The 17,861-nt window shown below is 41.0% G+C and overlaps 1 protein-coding gene across 6 annotated transcripts in view; it reads left to right on the forward strand.

The window, feature by feature from the left end:
* Nucleotides 1–17,861, forward strand: part of tsga10 (testis specific 10) — a 102,001-nt gene that overhangs the window by 26,616 nt on the left and 57,524 nt on the right. For 5 of the 6 annotated variants that reach the window (XM_033023215.1, XM_033023213.1, XM_033023214.1 and 2 more), the window contains 4 exons: nucleotides 6,310–6,375; nucleotides 6,785–6,917; nucleotides 8,716–8,939; nucleotides 14,798–14,953. In XM_033023215.1, the coding sequence (XP_032879106.1) occupies nucleotides 8,865–8,939; nucleotides 14,798–14,953 (231 nt within the window). In that variant the 5' untranslated portion in view covers nucleotides 6,310–6,375; nucleotides 6,785–6,917; nucleotides 8,716–8,864. The remainder of the gene's footprint in view (nucleotides 1–6,309; nucleotides 6,376–6,784; nucleotides 6,918–8,715; nucleotides 8,940–14,797; nucleotides 14,954–17,861) is intronic. The other variant, XM_033023211.1, reaches the window with a different exon arrangement.

Below are 17,861 nucleotides of genomic sequence, written 5' to 3' on the forward strand. Positions count from 1 at the left end.
GGTTGTGGAAAATAAATAATTGGGTGTGTTTAAAAATTAACTTTTTTTTTTAAAGATCCAGGAACTGAGGCAAGAAGAGTGAGACCTGGGTCAGATCAGTGGCCTGAGTGGCCTAATACTTGGGTGTGCTCATTGATTGCTTGCTTATCCCTTCAGCTTTAGTTTGGAGGTGGGTGAACTGAGAGCATTTTGCTTCTTGAAGCGAGTTCACAAATTAATTGCATACAAATGAATGCGATAGAAGGAGCATTTCATTTGAAGTCTGCATGAAATTCAGATCCTTTGTGAGTATATTCCATGGGTCTACCTGTAAATGATAGTCATTTTCTCTCATTCATTGTCTCCACAGCCATCATTTAAATAGCAACAAAGAACAAGCGACCTGTTTTGAAAGGTGCACCCATAGATTTTTTTTCTTTTGTTTAATACTTAATACTTGATGCTGTCTCTTTGCCTTGCCATTGGGTGCTTTCAGTACAGGAACCATTCATTTAGATGAAACCAGACCCCAAAGTACTCTGGTACATTTTGTGCATTATTTAGACATATATGTTGTAAGTGGGTAAGCCTTTTAAATGTTTTTGAACAAAAACACTTGCTTCAGAATCAGATTAACAGTTTAGCCAATTCATTGTACTTGTGTATCCTTGGACATTCAGCACAGTTGGAGCACAGACAAGTGTTGCTATTCTTGTCATTCTGGCATGACTGCGGGGTGAGAGATTGCAACCTTCACGTGGTCCGCCCTGTTTCGACGAATGCAATCAACCTGGTGTGCACAATCAATAAGGAGTAAGCCATTTAGAACGGAGACGAGGAAACACTTTTTCTCACAGAGTGGTGAGTCTGCGGAATTCTCTGCCTCAGAGGGCGATGGAGGCAGGTTCTCTGGATACTTTCAAGAGAGAGCTAGATAGGACTTAAAAATAGCGGAGTCAGGGGATATGGAGAGAAGGCAGGAACGGGGTACTGATTGGAGATGATCAGCCATGATCACATTGAATGGTGGTGCTGGCTCGTAGGGCCAAATGGCCTACTCCTGCACCTATTGTCTATTGTCAAATAAGAACAAGTTGTCCTACAACTTTAGACTGTGCCCGCCATACGCAAGAAGAAGAGGCATGACTGCATATCTCCTATTTATTTCAATTTTGCTTATAATAATAATATCCATGAATTAATGGATTTTTAAAATAAAGATAAAGATGTTATCAAGGACTGCTCTGTTCCCCTTTTCCATTCCTTGCTAATCTCCCAAATCTCTTCTTGATTTAGACTGAACTCCCTATTTTATTCCTATTTCTCCCTTATCTCTCTATTTATTTCATCCATAATGCCTAGCTTGTGCTCCATTGAACATAATCCCGCTGAGGTTTGATTTTATGCTTAGAGCCAGAGTCATAGAGTGATACCTTCGGCCAACTTGCCCACACCAGCCAACAATGTCCCAGCTACCCTAGTCCCACTTGCTTGCGTTTGGTCCATATCCCTCCAAACCTATCTTAACCATGTACCTGGAAAAGAGACAATATATTTTCTAACACATGGTGCCCAGAACTGAACACAATATTCTAGGTGCAGTCTCCCCTACGACTGTACCTGTCTAACTGTTTCTTAAACGATGGGATAATGCCAGCCTCAACTACCTCTTCTGGCAGCTTGTTCCGTACACCCACCACCCTTTGTGTGAAAAAGTTACCCCTCGGATTCCTATTAAATCTTTTCTCCTTTCACTTTGAACCTTTGTCCTCTGGTCCTAGATTCCCCTACTCTGGGCAAGAGACTCTGCATCTTCCCGATCTACTCCTCTCATGATTTTGTACACCCCTCATCCTCCTGCGCTCCATGGAATAGAGACCCAGGCTTCTCAGCCTCTCCTTATAGCTCACACCCTCTGGTCCTGGCAACATCCTTGTAAATCTTTTCTGAACCCTTTCAAGCTTGACAATATCTTTTCTAACACATGGTGCCCAGAACTGAACACAATATTCTAGGTGCAGTCTCCCCTACGACTTATACACCTGCAACATGACCTCCCAACTTCTATACTCAATACTTTGACTAATGAAGCCCAAAGTGCCAATAAGCCTTTCTAACCACCTTATCTACCTGCGACTCGACCTTCAAGAAACCACGCACCTGTACTCCTGGATCCCGCTCCTCTACAACACTACCCAGAGGCCCACCATTTGCTGTGTAGGTCCTGCCCTTGTTCGACGTCCCAAAATGCAAAACCTCACACTTCTCTGTATTAAATTCCATCAACCATTCCTCCGCCCACCTGGCCAATCGATCCAGATCCTGCTGCAATCTTTCACAATCATCTCCACTATCTGCAAAACCACTAACTTTAGTATCATCAGCAAACTTTCTAATCTTGCCCTGTATGTTCTCATCCAAGTCATTGCTGTAGATGACAAACAGTAATTGGCCAAGCACCGAACCCTGAGGCACACCATTAATCACAGGGCTCCAGCCTGGAAAGCACCCTTCCGCCATCATCCTCTGCTTCCTTCCATGGAACCAATTTTCTATCCATTCAGCTATTTCTTCTTGGATCCCATGCGATCTAACCTTCCAGACCAGCCTACCATGCGGAACCTTGTCGAACGCCTTAGTGAAATTCATGTACACAACATCTACAGCTCTGTGTTTAAGAAGCAACTGCAGATGCTGGAAAATAGAAGGTAGACATAACTGCTGGAGAAACTCAGCGGGTGAGGCAGCATCTATGGAGCGAAGGATATAGGCAATGTTTCGGGTCGAAACCCTTCTTCAGCTCTGCCCTTATTGACCTTTTTGGTCACGTCTTCAAAATTTTTTATCACATTTGTGAGACACAACCTCCCACGTACAAAACCATGCTGACTATCCCTAAACAGCCCTTGCTCATCCAAATGCCTGTATAACCAATCCCTCAGAATACTCTACAGTAACTTTACAACTATAGATGTTAAGCTCACCGGCCTATAGTTCCCAGCATTTTCCCTGCAACCCTTCTTGAAAAATGGCACAACATTTGCCACCCCCCAGTCTTCCGGCACCTCTCCTGTATTTAAGGACGATTCGTAAATTTCAACCAGAGCTCCCACGATTACCTCTCTAGTTTCCAGCAATGTCCTCGGATATATCTGATCAGGCCCTGCAGATTTGTCTACCTTCATGCACGACAATACCTTCAGTACTTCTTCGATGGTAACACGGAGTGCTCTCAAGACACTTCCATTGACTGCACCGTTCCTCCGACCTACTATCTCCTCGGAAGTGGGATTTTAATTAAAATTATGCTATATATCCAAACTTAATGTAGTTATAAGGGTGGGTATGTAAAACATATTTTTACAATTATTTTACACCTATTTTTTATATAACAGGCAAAGTGTTTAGTCTGTCAGCTATTTTACAAAGGAAATTAGAACCCCATTTTAGTTGTGCCTGTGTTGTCAGTACAGTGTGGGTGGAGAGTTAAAATGATGGCTAGGCACAACCTATATCATCCATATTCATGCCTAGTGTTTAAGAAGGAACTGCAGATGCTGGAAAATCGAAGGTACACAAAAAAGCTGGAGAAACTCAGCGGGTGCAGCAGCATCTATGGAGCGAAGGAAATAGGCAACGTTTCGGGCCGAAACCCTTCTTCAGACTTCATGCCTAGTGTTGTCTGATTTGCAATAGTCTTCGTGACTCTAAAGCACAGATTGCCTTTTAGCTTTTATAGATTTTCAGTTACATCAGCTTTTTGCGGCTGATTAACTACTTAATTCCCTCTGACAGCTTTGGATGCCTTCCTTCTGATGGTCTATGAGGGAAATCCTTGCAATTCAAGGTGCAGTAAACCAGCACCACAGATGAATTTGATTTATCAAGCACTGGTAGAAATTCATGATTGGCACGAAAGAAAAAATCTTGGTATTATTGTTCAAATACTGCTTTCAGGAGCGTTCAGTTCTGCTTTCAACCTGTGATTCTGCTGCCAACTTGGTGCATAGTTTGATATGTTCCTCTCCCAATGTTTAAGATAGATCTGGCAGGCTGGAAAAGAGAAGAGGCGTTTCCATATTTCTTTACAACAGTGAAATAAATAATTTCAGCCTTTAAGTCTTTGTTAGCCCACAGAGCTATCCCATTCTTATTTCACTGTTTTCCCTGTAACCTATTATCTTTGGCTTCAACCTCACCTGCACACTGGTCAATTAACTAACCATGTGTCTTTGTGATGTGGGAGGAAATCAGAGCGTCCAGGGGAAGCCCACTGTTTACACGAACATAAAAATTCCATACAGACTGCATCGGATGTACAGTAAATATTAAACCTGGGCTGCCAGAGCCATGAGGCTTGAGTTCTATTTCTTGTGACATAGTGCTGCATGGAAATTTTTACTGTCTTTTGTTACGTCCACCCTGTCCCACTGTACGAGTTCATTCAAGAGTTCTCCCGCGTTTGGCCCTGATTCGAACTCGGAGATTTACGGTAATGGCCGCTCGTAAGTACTCGGGGCTCTCGTGGACATTTTTCAACATGTTGAAAAATCTTCACGAGTCTTCCCGAGCTTACCGCGTTTCCTGAGTACCTGCCGTTAGCGTGACTAACCGCTAAGAGATGTCCCCGAGCTCCGACGTACCCGCTACGTTCATTCTACGTGCTTACCACGAGTTAGATTTTTTTTAAACTCCGGAGAGCACTTGAATGAACTCGTACAGTGGGACAGGGCTTCAAGGCAAATGCAGGAATGAGAATGAATTCACATGTTTCAGTAGAAAAGGTAGATTAGGTAGTCATAATAAACATTTAGCTGAATATACTCTCGGTTTCTCTTTCTTCAACTCTTCCTACTCTCAGCCTTCTGAGAGTTCCATGGTTATCTCTCCCATGAATTGAGAAACTGGGAATGGGATGTTGTCTCTTTATATTGTAGTCTTCATGATGAAAGAAAGGAGTAAGAATACTCGTTATTTGCTTCAGAAATGCAATTTGCTGACATTCAATTAATGCAGACATCAGCATTCACACCATAATGGAGGTGATGACAAACGCATGAACAGGCATGTGCAGGTGACATAGTGCCTTTCGTGCCTTCTTGAATATCGAGCTGTGAATTAAATTACACTTTAAGATCAAAGCTGTGCGTAAAGGTAACCTCATGGATATTAACAATGAATTGTTGTGACTTTTCAATATAGGAAAGAGAAGATGTCAAAATGCTTAGTATTCTTTTTTCTTCACCTGACTGCAGCTTGAGTATGGAAGGTGGGATAAGGTGCATTTTGTAGACATGCCATTCACTATCTAGTTCAAGTTTGTTGACCCCATTTTAGCAGTACTGTTTGCTAACCAAGCATTCTTACCACAGTAATAAATATAATTGAGTGTAAGCTTGTGCCAGATTGGTATGTCTGCCCTGCAGACTTTAGAGAAATTTCAGAAGTGGTCAGGCTGTTTGGTGGAGGAAAAATATTGATTTTGTTGAGGCTCAGTGCTTCATTTAAATTCTGCTGGACCATGTCATTTCTGCCAAAATAGGGAATTCCCACTCTCATATGGGGGCTCATCCAGAATATTTTAATTATGAATTCCTGAAAACAATTCTTAATTAAGGCAATGAGTCTACGCTGTACTCATCCCACTTGAAATTAAGTTGCTGGGAAGGAAAATGTGGAGTTGTTTCTTTTCAGCTAGATGGTTTCTCTTGATTAACAGTTTTTTTTTGACAGACAATTTTATATTGTTTGAGGAATTTCTTATTGTTTTCGCAAAGTATTTTTAGAGCCTTTTAGTATACAATATGGTACGGTAACATTCAAGCTTCCCTAGATTCTTGTTATTACAATTATGACGATGTCCAGATATTAAACTCGCAGACCTCTCTATGACTCTTTTGTACAAAATCAGATGGTAGGAATGAAGTTGAATGTGGGTTGAGATGAGGAAAATTACAAATGAACTGATCAAATCAGTTTGAGTGGTCAGATTATTTCCAAGATGGAATCCAAGGTCAGAGGTTAATTTAATTCACATATAACTACAGATATCTGCTTTGTAAGATAATGCATGTTTGTATGGACATGTATGCCTTAAAAGGTAATGAATGGTGACATAATTACATTTACATCATAATGCATTGTGGATGCATCATAAGATGAGTAACAGTCTGTATATATTGGATGGTGTTTGGTTTTTAATATATCTAACCTGCATTACGATGCAGGCATCACTTACGTGAAATACATGGAACAAATGTGACCATTTTACATCAAATTTTAGATGGTACTGTATTGTTGAAGTATAATAATTGAATATCTTTATAATAGATTGAAATTGAAAAGCAAGAGAGGGACATTGTTGTGTTGGAGCAAGCCATCGTAAAACTCAGATCAGTAAGTGCTGCTATGTAATTTTGCAGACTCAAAATTGAAGCTGATTTAATGTGATTCATTTTTTATTAATAACGATACCAACAATGTTATACTGAACTAAAATTTCAATCTAACCAAGCTTGCTCAGTGTTTTTATTAAACAAGTTTTACACACTTTGGTTTCTTTTAGAAAAGAAACTCTCTGACAGAAAAATATAAACTATATCAGACACAGAATAGAGCCAAATTATCAGATTGTTCAATCTGAGATTGCAAGTTTTATGCAATTAATTTAAATTGAGATAGAATTGGGCTAGGGCTTGAAAAAATAAAAGCAAATTAAATGTCAGTTCATGAATATTAGCAATTTCTTGATATTTGGCAAACATATTAAATGCCTCTTGTTTAACGTTTTCCTCCCCTTCTCTAGGACACAGCAAAATCCAAGCGGCAACTCGAGGAAATTAGAGCAGAATTACAGGCGAAGACTGAAGGGAGCAATGGGCCGTTAACCCAGTTTGAGAATTGTCAACAAAATAAAGCAGAGATTGCTTTTGATAAAGGTTGGCTGTTATTTGGAAAAGATTGATTTAAATGTATTAAAATTATCAATTTTAAGCAACAAAATACTGTAAGATTTGAAGCAGTAAATTGCATTGAAATGCTAGGCGTTATGCTTCTCAGCTGCCATAATTGTTACTTTAATTTGTTAACTTGATGTGAAGATGTGCAGATGAGAAATTCTGTTGCCTTATCTCTGATCTGTGTGGAACTAATTATTTACAGCCAGGGCAATGATGAGACTTCTCAGTGGTGGGGAAAAAAAGATAATAGTTATGTGAAGTTGACATTCCTGATTGAAATCCTCCTATAGGAAAAGATGTTCAGATATGGTCATTGGGTGACAGCATAATCAGGCTTAACTTGAATCCTCATTGTCGAACAGATTGCCACTCATTGTTGAGCTCATAGGTGACTGAACCATTTAGGTAAGGGCTGTTGATGACCTTCAAATCATGTTAATGTTGGTGCTTTCAGGAGGTGAAGGGAGAAAAATAAATTACAAATAAGATTTAAAATAAAGTAAAATGCTCTTTAGAGTGTTGGTCAAAAAATTGATTATGTAAGTAGAGCCATTTTAGTATATTTTGTATTATTTTAACTTGGTACCACTATTGCCTCTGAGTCAACTTGAGACATCTAACAATAGTCTCATATTGAGGAAGTGTTGTATTGCTGGAGAGATTAAACTATGTGGGTTGGTTTGACATAGAGGATCGCATTCCTCTATGTCAGTATCATCAACCTATATTCCTCAAAGAAGACATTATCTGTTTATTATCGGGTTTGATTTGTGGATGCTTGCCATGGCGAACAATTCCAATACCATACATCAAAATACTTTGGGTTGTGAAGTTATGACAGGAACAATATGGGTCTTTTATGCCATCCAACATAAGAAAATATCCTCAATTACATTTATTAATTCAATGAATTCTCAGAGGATCTGCTGGGTATAGTTCCCATGATTTAATAGTTTATTGTGATTGTCCAGAAAATAATTTTCTGTTTAGAAAGTAAAATAGTTCAGAATAGCCTGTATATTGTTGATACATAATATGGACATTGTTGGAAATAGTGTGTGTTCCTTGAGTGACCAATTTGAGCATTTACTTTGTTGTCAGATTAGTTAGCAACTCCTGATTTCTTAGTATGCGGGAGGGGGGTGTTTGCAGTAAAACAAAACATCTCTAGATATATTAGTTCCTTAGTTCCTTAAACATTTTCAAAATCAGCTGCTATACAAATATTGGAGCAGGAGTAGACTTTAATAGGAATCTGAGGGGTACCATTTTCACACAAAGGATGGTGGGTGAATGGAACAAGCAGCCAGAGAGGAGGTAGTTGAGTCGGGGAATATCCCAGCATTTAAGAAACATTTAGACAGGTACATGCGTAGGACAGGTTTGGAGGGATAGGGACCAAATGCGGGCAGATGGGACTAGTGTAGCAAGTTGGGCTGAAGGGCCTGTTTCCACACTGTATCGCTCTATGACTCTATGACTATTGGCCTCTCAAGCTTGCTCCTTCTTACAACAAAATCATGGATCTGATTGTAGCTTCATATCCACAATCCTGCCTATTTCTGGTATCACTGTACCTCTGTAGACGTGACACTAAACTAAACTAATTTAACCTTTCCTTCCCTTAACAAGAATCTTGGTCTGGATTTTTGAGTTTTTGGAGTATCTAACCTAAAGGTAGTTGTAATACAAATTCCCATTGGATGATACTAGGTAATAATGAATTGAAAAGCCAGTAATAATATTCTCATTCTATTTTTCGGTTGTTTTATTTCAGATTTTGATTTTTATCAAGAATCTGAAGATACAGAAGCTCAGCTCCGTACATATGAGCAAAATAAATCTCCTTTTCTGTTGGATGCATTTGTGAAGAATATCGCACAGGAAAGAGATTTTTATAAATCTGAGGTAGAATACTTATTAAAAATGTTGAGAAGCAAACCTTCAGGCCAAGGCAATTCATCCAGAGGACGTAGTCCACTCCGTTCATCTCCTGTGAAGGTATTTTATTTATTTTGTATCTCTTTTAAATTATTTTTTCTCATCCAATTATGTGAATTCAAGTCTCTGTACCGTATATCACTATCATTTCCTTGCTGCTGCTCAGTTTTCTGATGGTGACTGAAGAATGAATAGGTGAGTTGCCCCTGGTGGATGAGATTGAATAAACTCAAACGCATTTCTCCAGAACTGAAATATGAGTACTGACATGAAGTGGCAAATATATTGTAATGTTTTCACTTAGGCAAGTGAACAAATGTAGATTTATAATGTGAAAATTGGCGGAAAATATGTGGAAAATGTCAATTTAATATGACGTCGTAAGTCAGAGAATATGGTAATTCCCACCTCCTCTGCTCCTTTTCCAGGGAAAGAGACCATCAGTGGCCGAAGACTGCATTTGTGGCTTAGTTTGCTTCCTTTTTCCTACCTCATGCACCCTTTTTCGTCCTAACCATTTGCATCCATAGCATCCTTTATCTCTTCCCTTTCTCACCATCGATTTTAATTATTTGCCGCACTGCTCCTTGTCAATTTTTACTACTTGAATTAACTATGGAAGACTCCAAACAAACACAGACTAGTACCAGCAGCTAGAGGAATTAAAAGCAGCTAACATGTAAGTAGATGGTCCCTTTAAATAGTGCAGTTGGGTTTTCCTTACTATTGCATGATGAATATTCAGCTTTGTGATGCTGAGGGTATCTGCTGGGCCATTAAACTTTATATCAACACAGACATCTAATTGCATCTGCATGCATCTATTGATCTTACCTGCAAAGATGTTAATATTTTCATATTAACATGGCATGTTGTAACAAACGTGTGCATGCATGCATTGAATGCTGTTGTGTTGCCCAAGTAGATTAAAAATATTCAATCGTTGATCGGTCCCAATTGATTCCTGGGATGTCAGGACTTTCATATGAAGAAAGACTGGATAGACTCGGCTTGTACTCGCTAGAATTTAGAAGATTGAGGGGGGATCTTATAGAAACGTACAAAATTCTTAAGGGGTTGGACAGGCTAGATGCAGGAAGATTGTTCCCGATGTTGGGGAAGTCCAGAACAAGGGGTCACAGTTTAAGGATAAATGGGAAATCTTTTAGGACTGAGATGAGAAAAACATTTTTTACACAGAGAGTGGTGAATCTCTGGAATTCTCTGCCACGGAATGTAGTTGAGGCCAGTTCATTGGCTATATTTAAGAGGGAGTAAGATGTGGCCCTTGTGGCTAAATGGATCAGGGGGTATGGAGAGAAAGCAGGTACAGGATACTGAGTTGGATGATCAGTATTGGATATTGAATGGCGGTGCAGGCTCGAAGGGCCGAATGGCCTACTCCTGCACCTATTTTCTATGTTTCTATGTTTTTATTTTCTAGTAGTATTTAACTGGGAAAAATTGCACCTGATTGTAAATTAATCTGATGAGATACAGACTGCAGAAGGGTCATTGAAGGAGATGGGTGAGGGAACCTGGGTGCCATCCCAAGCTACGACATACACACCTTCAGATGGCATCAAAGTTTGTGGTATAGAGATGAAATCAACTCAAGAAAAGGGTACAATTGTATAGATAAGATTGTAATCACACAAGAGTTGTCCCATATCCTGTAACTCCGCACATAGATGTCCACATTAGTCTTTGGGGTCCCTATTCTCTCCCAAGTGATTCTCTTTTTCTTAAATAGATGCAAAATGCTAGAGTAACTGAGCGGGTTAGGCAGCATCTCTAGAGAAAGGGAATAGATGACGTATTGGGTCGGGTCCCTTCAGTCTCTTTTCTTAATATAATATATATATAAAATCTCATGTTTTGTCCCGCTGATTTCCATCTTAAGAATACTCCTGTAGGATATATCTAGTGTACGTGTGATCAATGGTCAGCGTGAACTTGGAGGGCTGAAAGGTCTGTTTCCACGCTGTCTCAAAAACTAAAACTAATCACCTGTATTTCTCTAGGGATTCACTTGATCTATACTTGCCTATACTTGCCTATGCCTGCTTTTGATGAGAGACTCAGTTTCTGTTATGATCCTACTCCTACCTGCCTTCTCCTTCACTCTAACAGGACCATGCATATCTTGAATTCTCACTACAATCCTTCTAAAAGCATCCCACTGTCTGCACGTCCCTTTGCCCACAAACAAAGTAATTAACGTTTGCGAGTCCCTGTCCAATGCTTTCAAAGTTGGCTTGCCCACGTTTAGAACACTGTTCCCAAAATGCTCCCCCACAGACCTCTCAGTTGCTTGCCATGCCCTATTTCTAAGAGGTTAACTTTTACAATAAGCATCAATTTACTTAAAATGAGAAGGGAATGTTCTTATTCATTGTCTCCAATTGCTGCACCTTTGCAAATCAGAATTAACTGACTGGGATTTGTTTATCTAACCTGGGAACAGTTTGCATAATTACTTTCCAACACTTTCTCCTTGTGAAAATATTTTAATATTTTCATAACTGTAGAAGCCGCACCCAGATTTTGGGTAGATGATGTGTGCACACCTTGAAGATGGCACCTCAATAAACTGTACCCCAATTTTTACAAGTGTAATTTGGAATCTAATCTCTCAGCATTCATTGCCGCATAACTGTTGCGCAATCTTTGTTCAGCAATCTTTTATCCAAGCTACACCAATGTTACATAAATTCCTTGCATTAATGTATGTACAATCTACAAATGACAAAACAAAGTATAATCTGCACAATATTTAAATGATCAAACTAGCTGCAAGAGTTTTAAGGACCTGTTGGAACACTTTCTTTTCACTGTCCTTTTGGATTCATTAGCCAAATTTCCCTTTCCCTTAATGAATAGCCAATAGTCCTCTGAGATAAAATCATCAGAACTAAAGAAAACTATTTGAAACACAATTTTCCCTATGTAGTTGAAAGAAAAATACATTCCATGAATTGTATTAAAATAGCTTAATCTCAGATTGAAAACTGACATTGTGTATTCGTAAATCTGATCAGGATGAGAAAGTCAAGGTCAAACTGCTGCGTTCTCACACCTGAACTGGATTTTCAGTGCCCTTTGATCCCATAGTATTCTATAAAATGTTCCCGTATATTGGACATTAGTCCACAGTGCAGTGGCAAACCAGGAATATGGCGGCCATGGCGGCGCAGTGGTAGAGTTGCTGCCTTACAGCGAATGCAGTGCCAGAGACCAGGATTCGATCCTGACTACGGGTGTGTCTGTACGGAGGTTGTACGTTCTTCCCGTTGTCAAATTAGTTTCTTAAAAAGCAGATAGCAACAAAAACTGTTAAAGGTAAACCGTGGCAATCTTTAATTGGGAGTGGTGAGATTACAATGAGCACAAACGTTGCTCAGTGCTTCTCGTGCTCCCACTCACAGAACTAAGAAGAGTTAGCACAATTATACATTTTCCTTATAAGTAAAACACTCCTACCAAGTCTGAATATGGCATGACTGAAAGATTCTGCAGCCTTTCAGAATATAGGAAAAATAGGTCCAAATCAAGCTCATCCAATAACAAGTTATTACTTATCTCTGGAGCGTCAGCTATCTTTTTCAATCTTGGCTTCTTTATGACCTTGAATGAAGCACATGTTATTACTGCAGGATTCCGTCTTAATTTCGTTATTGAAAAGACAACCTGTCTTCCGTATTGTCTTCCATATAATTTACAAAGTCATTCAGACTTGGCACCGAGCCATTCTTTTGTTCTACTAGAACATGCTTTTGTAGAAGAACGAATCCATTTTAGATTTTAGACGTACAGGTTTGTAGGTTAATTGGCTTGGTAAGTCGGAAAATTTATCCCTAGTGGCTGTAGGATGGTGTTAATGTATGGAGATCGCTGGTTGGCACGGACCCGGTTGGCCGAAAGGCCTGTTTCCATGCTGTATCTCTAAAACTAAAAAACTAAAACCAGAAAATCCCACATGCCAGGAGCTGTCCCAATATTCCTCAATTCTAACATGTCACTTTGCCAGTTCCTTGGAATCGTTGAACTGTGGAATTCTCCCACTCCCACTAATGCTAATTTTCTCTTCCACAATCCTTAGTACGAAAAATATAGTGCAATCTGATCCGGATGTTCCTATGTTCCATGACTGCCCTGAAAGTTGATGGATTAGAATCCTTAAAAGTATTACATGGAAAAACAGCTGTTCTGATGACCCTAATAACTCTTTTCAAAAATGCCCTTTAATGCAGGGCTTTATTACACTTTGTTGAATATTCCACACTTACACTTATCTCCTCTAACACCTCATTTATTATGATTTCCAACATACATTTCTGGTCCATTAATGCCTTGGTTTGATTATTGCGAGTTCCCGCTATTAGATGAGTTGAAATGGATGCATGAATTAAATCAAGAATTCTATTTTACAATCCCCAAAACAATTTTACAAGCCCTGTTTTACAATCCCCAAAACCTTTGAAATGTTCCATAGATTCTGGATCAGTTACTGTCGATTGGAGGGTAGCTAATGTTATCCCACTTTTCAAGAAAGTAGGGAGAGAGAAAGCAAGGAATTGTAGACCAGTTAGCCTGACATCGGTGATGGGGAAGATGCTGGAGTCGATTATCAAAGATGTAATAGTGGCACATTTGGATAGCAGTAACAGGATCGGTCCAAGTCAGCATGGATTTACGAAAGGGAAATCATGCTTGACAAAATGGACAAGGGAGAGCCAATGGATGTAGTGTACCTGGACTTTCAGAAAGCCTTTGATATGGTCCCACACAGGAGATTAGTGGACAAAATTAGAGCACATGGTATTGGTGGTAGGATATTGACATCGATAGAAAATTGGTTGGCAGATAGGAAACAAAGAGTAGAGATTAACGGGCCTCTTTCAGAATGGCAGGCAGTGACTAGTGGGGTGCCGCAAGGCTCGGTGCTGGGACCGCAGCTGTGTTTACAATATACATTCATGATTTAGATGAAGGAATTAAATGTGACATTAGCAAATTTGCAGATGACACAAAGCTGGGTGGCAGTATGAACTGTGAAGAGGATGCTATGAGGATGAAGAGTGACTTGGACTGGTTGGGTGAGTGGGCAGATGCATGGCAGATGCAGTATAATGTGAATAAATGTGAGGTTATCCACTTTGGAGGCAAGAACGGGAAGGCAGATTATTTGAATGGTGTCAGATTAGGAAAAGGGGAAGTTCAACAAGACATGGGTGTCCTAGTACATCAGTTATTGAAAGTAAGTATGCAGGTACAACAGGCAGTGAAGAAAGCTAATGGCATGTTGGCCTTCATAAAGAGAGGAGTTGAGTATGGGAGCAAAGAGGCCCTTTTGCAGTTGTGCAGGGCCCTGGTGAGACCACACCTGGAGTATTGTGTGCAGTTTTGGTCTCCTAATTTGGGGAAGGACATTCTTGCTATTGAGGGAGTGCAGCTTACGTTCACTAGGTTAATTTCCGGGATGGCGGGACTGTCATATGATGAAAGAATGGAGCGACTGGGCTTGTATTCACTGGAATTTAGAAGGATGACAGGGATCTTATAGAAATATATTAATTTATTAAGGGATTGGACACGCTAGATGCAGGAAACATGTTCCCTGTTGGGGGAGTACAGAACCAGAACTCCCTCAGAAGGTATCTATGTATGAAAGGTCTTAAAAGGTATTGTCAACAATTGGTTCCCTTCATATATTTACCTTACAAATCAAATTCTGAAAGCGCAAAACTTTATATAGAAAATTTTAAACAGAAGGCGATGTTTATTTAAGATAGACATATAGTGCTGGAGTGACTCAGTGGGTCAGGCAGAATCTTTTGGGTCTGAACCCTTCTTCAGGTGTTTCCTTAACAGGCTTATTTAAGATTGGTTCATTTTGGTGTCATTTTTAAAACCAGGGAGGTAGCTATGAGTCTGAGCTCATATGCGTAATTAAAGAGCGTGATGACCTCCAAGCCATGGTAATCAAATATGAAAGGCACTTGGCAGAAGTCCAGGCAAATGTCAAAGTTTTATCTGCAGAAAGAGACCAAAGCAAACTCCTCTACGAGCAGGTAAGCAATGGCATTTGTTATGCTTTTAATAGTTTTCTATGTATAATGTTTACAATTTTTAAAACGGTGTCAATTTCTGTATACAGGACAAATGCCTTCTGGATCTAACTGCATTTTTATTTTTGTCTTCCTTGAGTTTGCTTCCAGAGAAAGATCATCCTCTGGTGCCTCAGCCAGGACAGGATGTTGGTTTTCAAATTTGTAGGGATGTTCTTCATGAAAAGCATCATTCTCTGCATTTTCTGCCCGTTCAATGCTAACATCTGCATTGATTCAGGCTATTTTTATTAATCCTGTACATCGGCTGTGACATACTTGCATTGTTAAAATATCTGTAGATGTTGTGCACGTAGGCACAAACGACATCGGGAAGAAGAGGAAGGAGGTACTGCAACGTGAGTTCAGAGACTTAGGAAGAAGACTGAAAAGCAGGACTTCTAGGGTGGTTATCTCTGGATTGCTTCCAGTACCTCGTGCTAGTGAGGACAGAAACAGGGAGATAGGGGATCTGAATGTGTGGCTGAGGGGCTGGTGCAGGGAGCAAGGATTTCGATTTATAGAGCACAGGACTTGAGTACTCGCCCCGAGATGCCATCGGGGCCTGCAGCTTTTCTGTGCACATTCCTCCCTTCGGCTTCGGTAGCCAGCCCGCTGGTGGTATTGTCGATAGTCGGCAGACCTGGAGTGGTGTTGCCCCTCTCGAAACGAGCGTAAAAGGAGTTCAGGTCATCAGCTAGGGAGGTGCCGGCACTTGCGGATGAGTGAGGGGTGCTCCGGTAGTTGGTTACAATCCGTAGCCCCTGCCACAGGCTTCTGGTGTCCTGCTGCTCCATCTGTAACTCCATCTTGTCTCTGTACCTTCTCTTTGCATCCTTCACCGCCCTTCGCAGTCGGTAGGACTCTGCCTTGTAGACGTCCATGTTTCCTGATGCCAGGCCCGAGTTGTAGGCAGCGGTGCGAGCATTCAGGGCCACACGAACAGACCTGTCTACCCAGGGTTTTTGGTTCGGAAAGGTGCTTACCCTTACCGTGGGGACGATGTTGTCGGTTACTGTTGCGATGAAGTCCGTGACTGCTTCCGCGAACTCACTGACGTCACTGGAACTTGCTTCCAGTCGACATCACTCAGTGCATCTTGCAGCATGGCCTCTGACTGGTCGGACCACCGCTTTACGTCCCTCGTCTCCACCGCTTCCCGAACTATCCTCTGTTTATACTCCGGCAACAGGAAAATGGCAGCGTGGTCAGATTTACCTAGGGGAGGGAGTGAAACGGCCTTGTAGCCTTTCCTGAACGGTGTGTAGCAGTGGTCCAAAGTTCTCTCCCCCCTGGTGGCACACGTGATGTGTTGGTAGAAGTTCGGCATGACCTTCTTGAGATTTGATTTATTAAAATCTCCAGCCATCACCATAGCCGCATCCGGGTACTTGTTTTGATGTCGACATAGCACATCGTGTAGGGCCGATAGTGCCACGTCGGTGTCTGCCTGCGGTGGAATGTAGACGGCTGTGACGATCACTGAGCCGAACTCCCGGGGAAGGTAGAATGGGCGGCATGAGATCGTCAGGTGCTCCAGGTCCGGCGAGCAGGAACGGGAAAGCATCTTGATATTTCCAGGGTTGCACCAGTTGTTATTGGTCATGAAGCAGACTCCTCCACCCTTGGATTTCCCAGATGCTTCTGTTCTGTCAGCACGGTGGACAGTGAAGGACTCGGTTGGGCAGATGACCTGATCCGAAAGGTCAGGGCCAATTGCGAGTGGTGCAAGAGGGGAGGTGAATACCGAGGTCAAAGTATTGTATACGAATGTCGAAGTATAAGAAATAAAGTGGACGAGTTTGAGGCTCAGTTAGAAATTGGCAAGTATGATGATTTGGGAATTACAGAGACATGGCTGCAAGAGGGCCAGGCTGAGAACTGAATATTCAAGGGTATACCTCCTATCGAAAAGACAGACAGGTGGGCAGAGGAGGTGGGGTAGCTCTGTTGGTGAGGAATGAAATTCAGTCCCTTGCAAGGGGTGACATTGAAACAGGAGATGTGGAGTCAGTATGGATAGAACTAAGGAATTGTAAGGGTAAAAAGACCCTAATGGGACTTATCTACAGGCCCCCAAACAGTAGTCTGGATATAGGGTGCAAGTTGAATCAGGAGTTAACATTGGCATGTAGCGAAGGTAATGCTATGGTTGTTATGGGAGATTTCAACATGCAGGTAGACTGGGAAAATCAGGTTGGTACCGGACCCCAATAAAGGGACTTTGTAGAGTGCCTCCGTGATGGATTCTTAGAGCAGCTTGTATTGGAGCCTACCAGGGAGAAGGTAATTCTAGATTTAGTGTTGTGTAATGAACCGGATTTGATAAGGTTAACTTGAGGTTAAGGAGCCATTAGGAGGTGGTGACCATAATATGGTAACGTTTAATCTACAATTGGAGAGGGAGAAGGGTAAATCGGAGGTGTCGGTGTTACAGTTGAATAAATGGGACTATGGAGCCATGAGGGAGGAGCTGGCCAAAGTTAACTGGAAAGATACCCTAGCAGGGATGACAGTGGAACAACAATGGCAGGTATTTCTGGGAATAATACAGAAGGTGCAGGATCAGTTTATTCCAAAGAGGAAGAAAGATTCCAAGGGGAGTAAGGGGAGACCATTGTTGACCAGGGACGTCAGGGACAAAATAAAAGAGAAGAAGTACAACGTAGCAAAGATGAGCGGGAAGTGAGGATTGGGTAATGTTTAAAGAGCAACATAAGATAACTAAAAAGGCAATACGGGGAGAAAAGATGAGGTACGAAGATAAGCTAGCCAAGAATATAAAGGATGATAGAAAAAGCTTTAGGTATGTAAAGCGAAAAAAAAAATTAAGACCAAAGTTGGACCCTTGAAGACTGAAAAAGGTGAATTT

Source organism: Amblyraja radiata, chromosome 6 (genome assembly GCF_010909765.2).
Source record: "Amblyraja radiata isolate CabotCenter1 chromosome 6, sAmbRad1.1.pri, whole genome shotgun sequence".
Lineage (NCBI taxonomy): Eukaryota > Metazoa > Chordata > Chondrichthyes > Rajiformes > Rajidae > Amblyraja > Amblyraja radiata.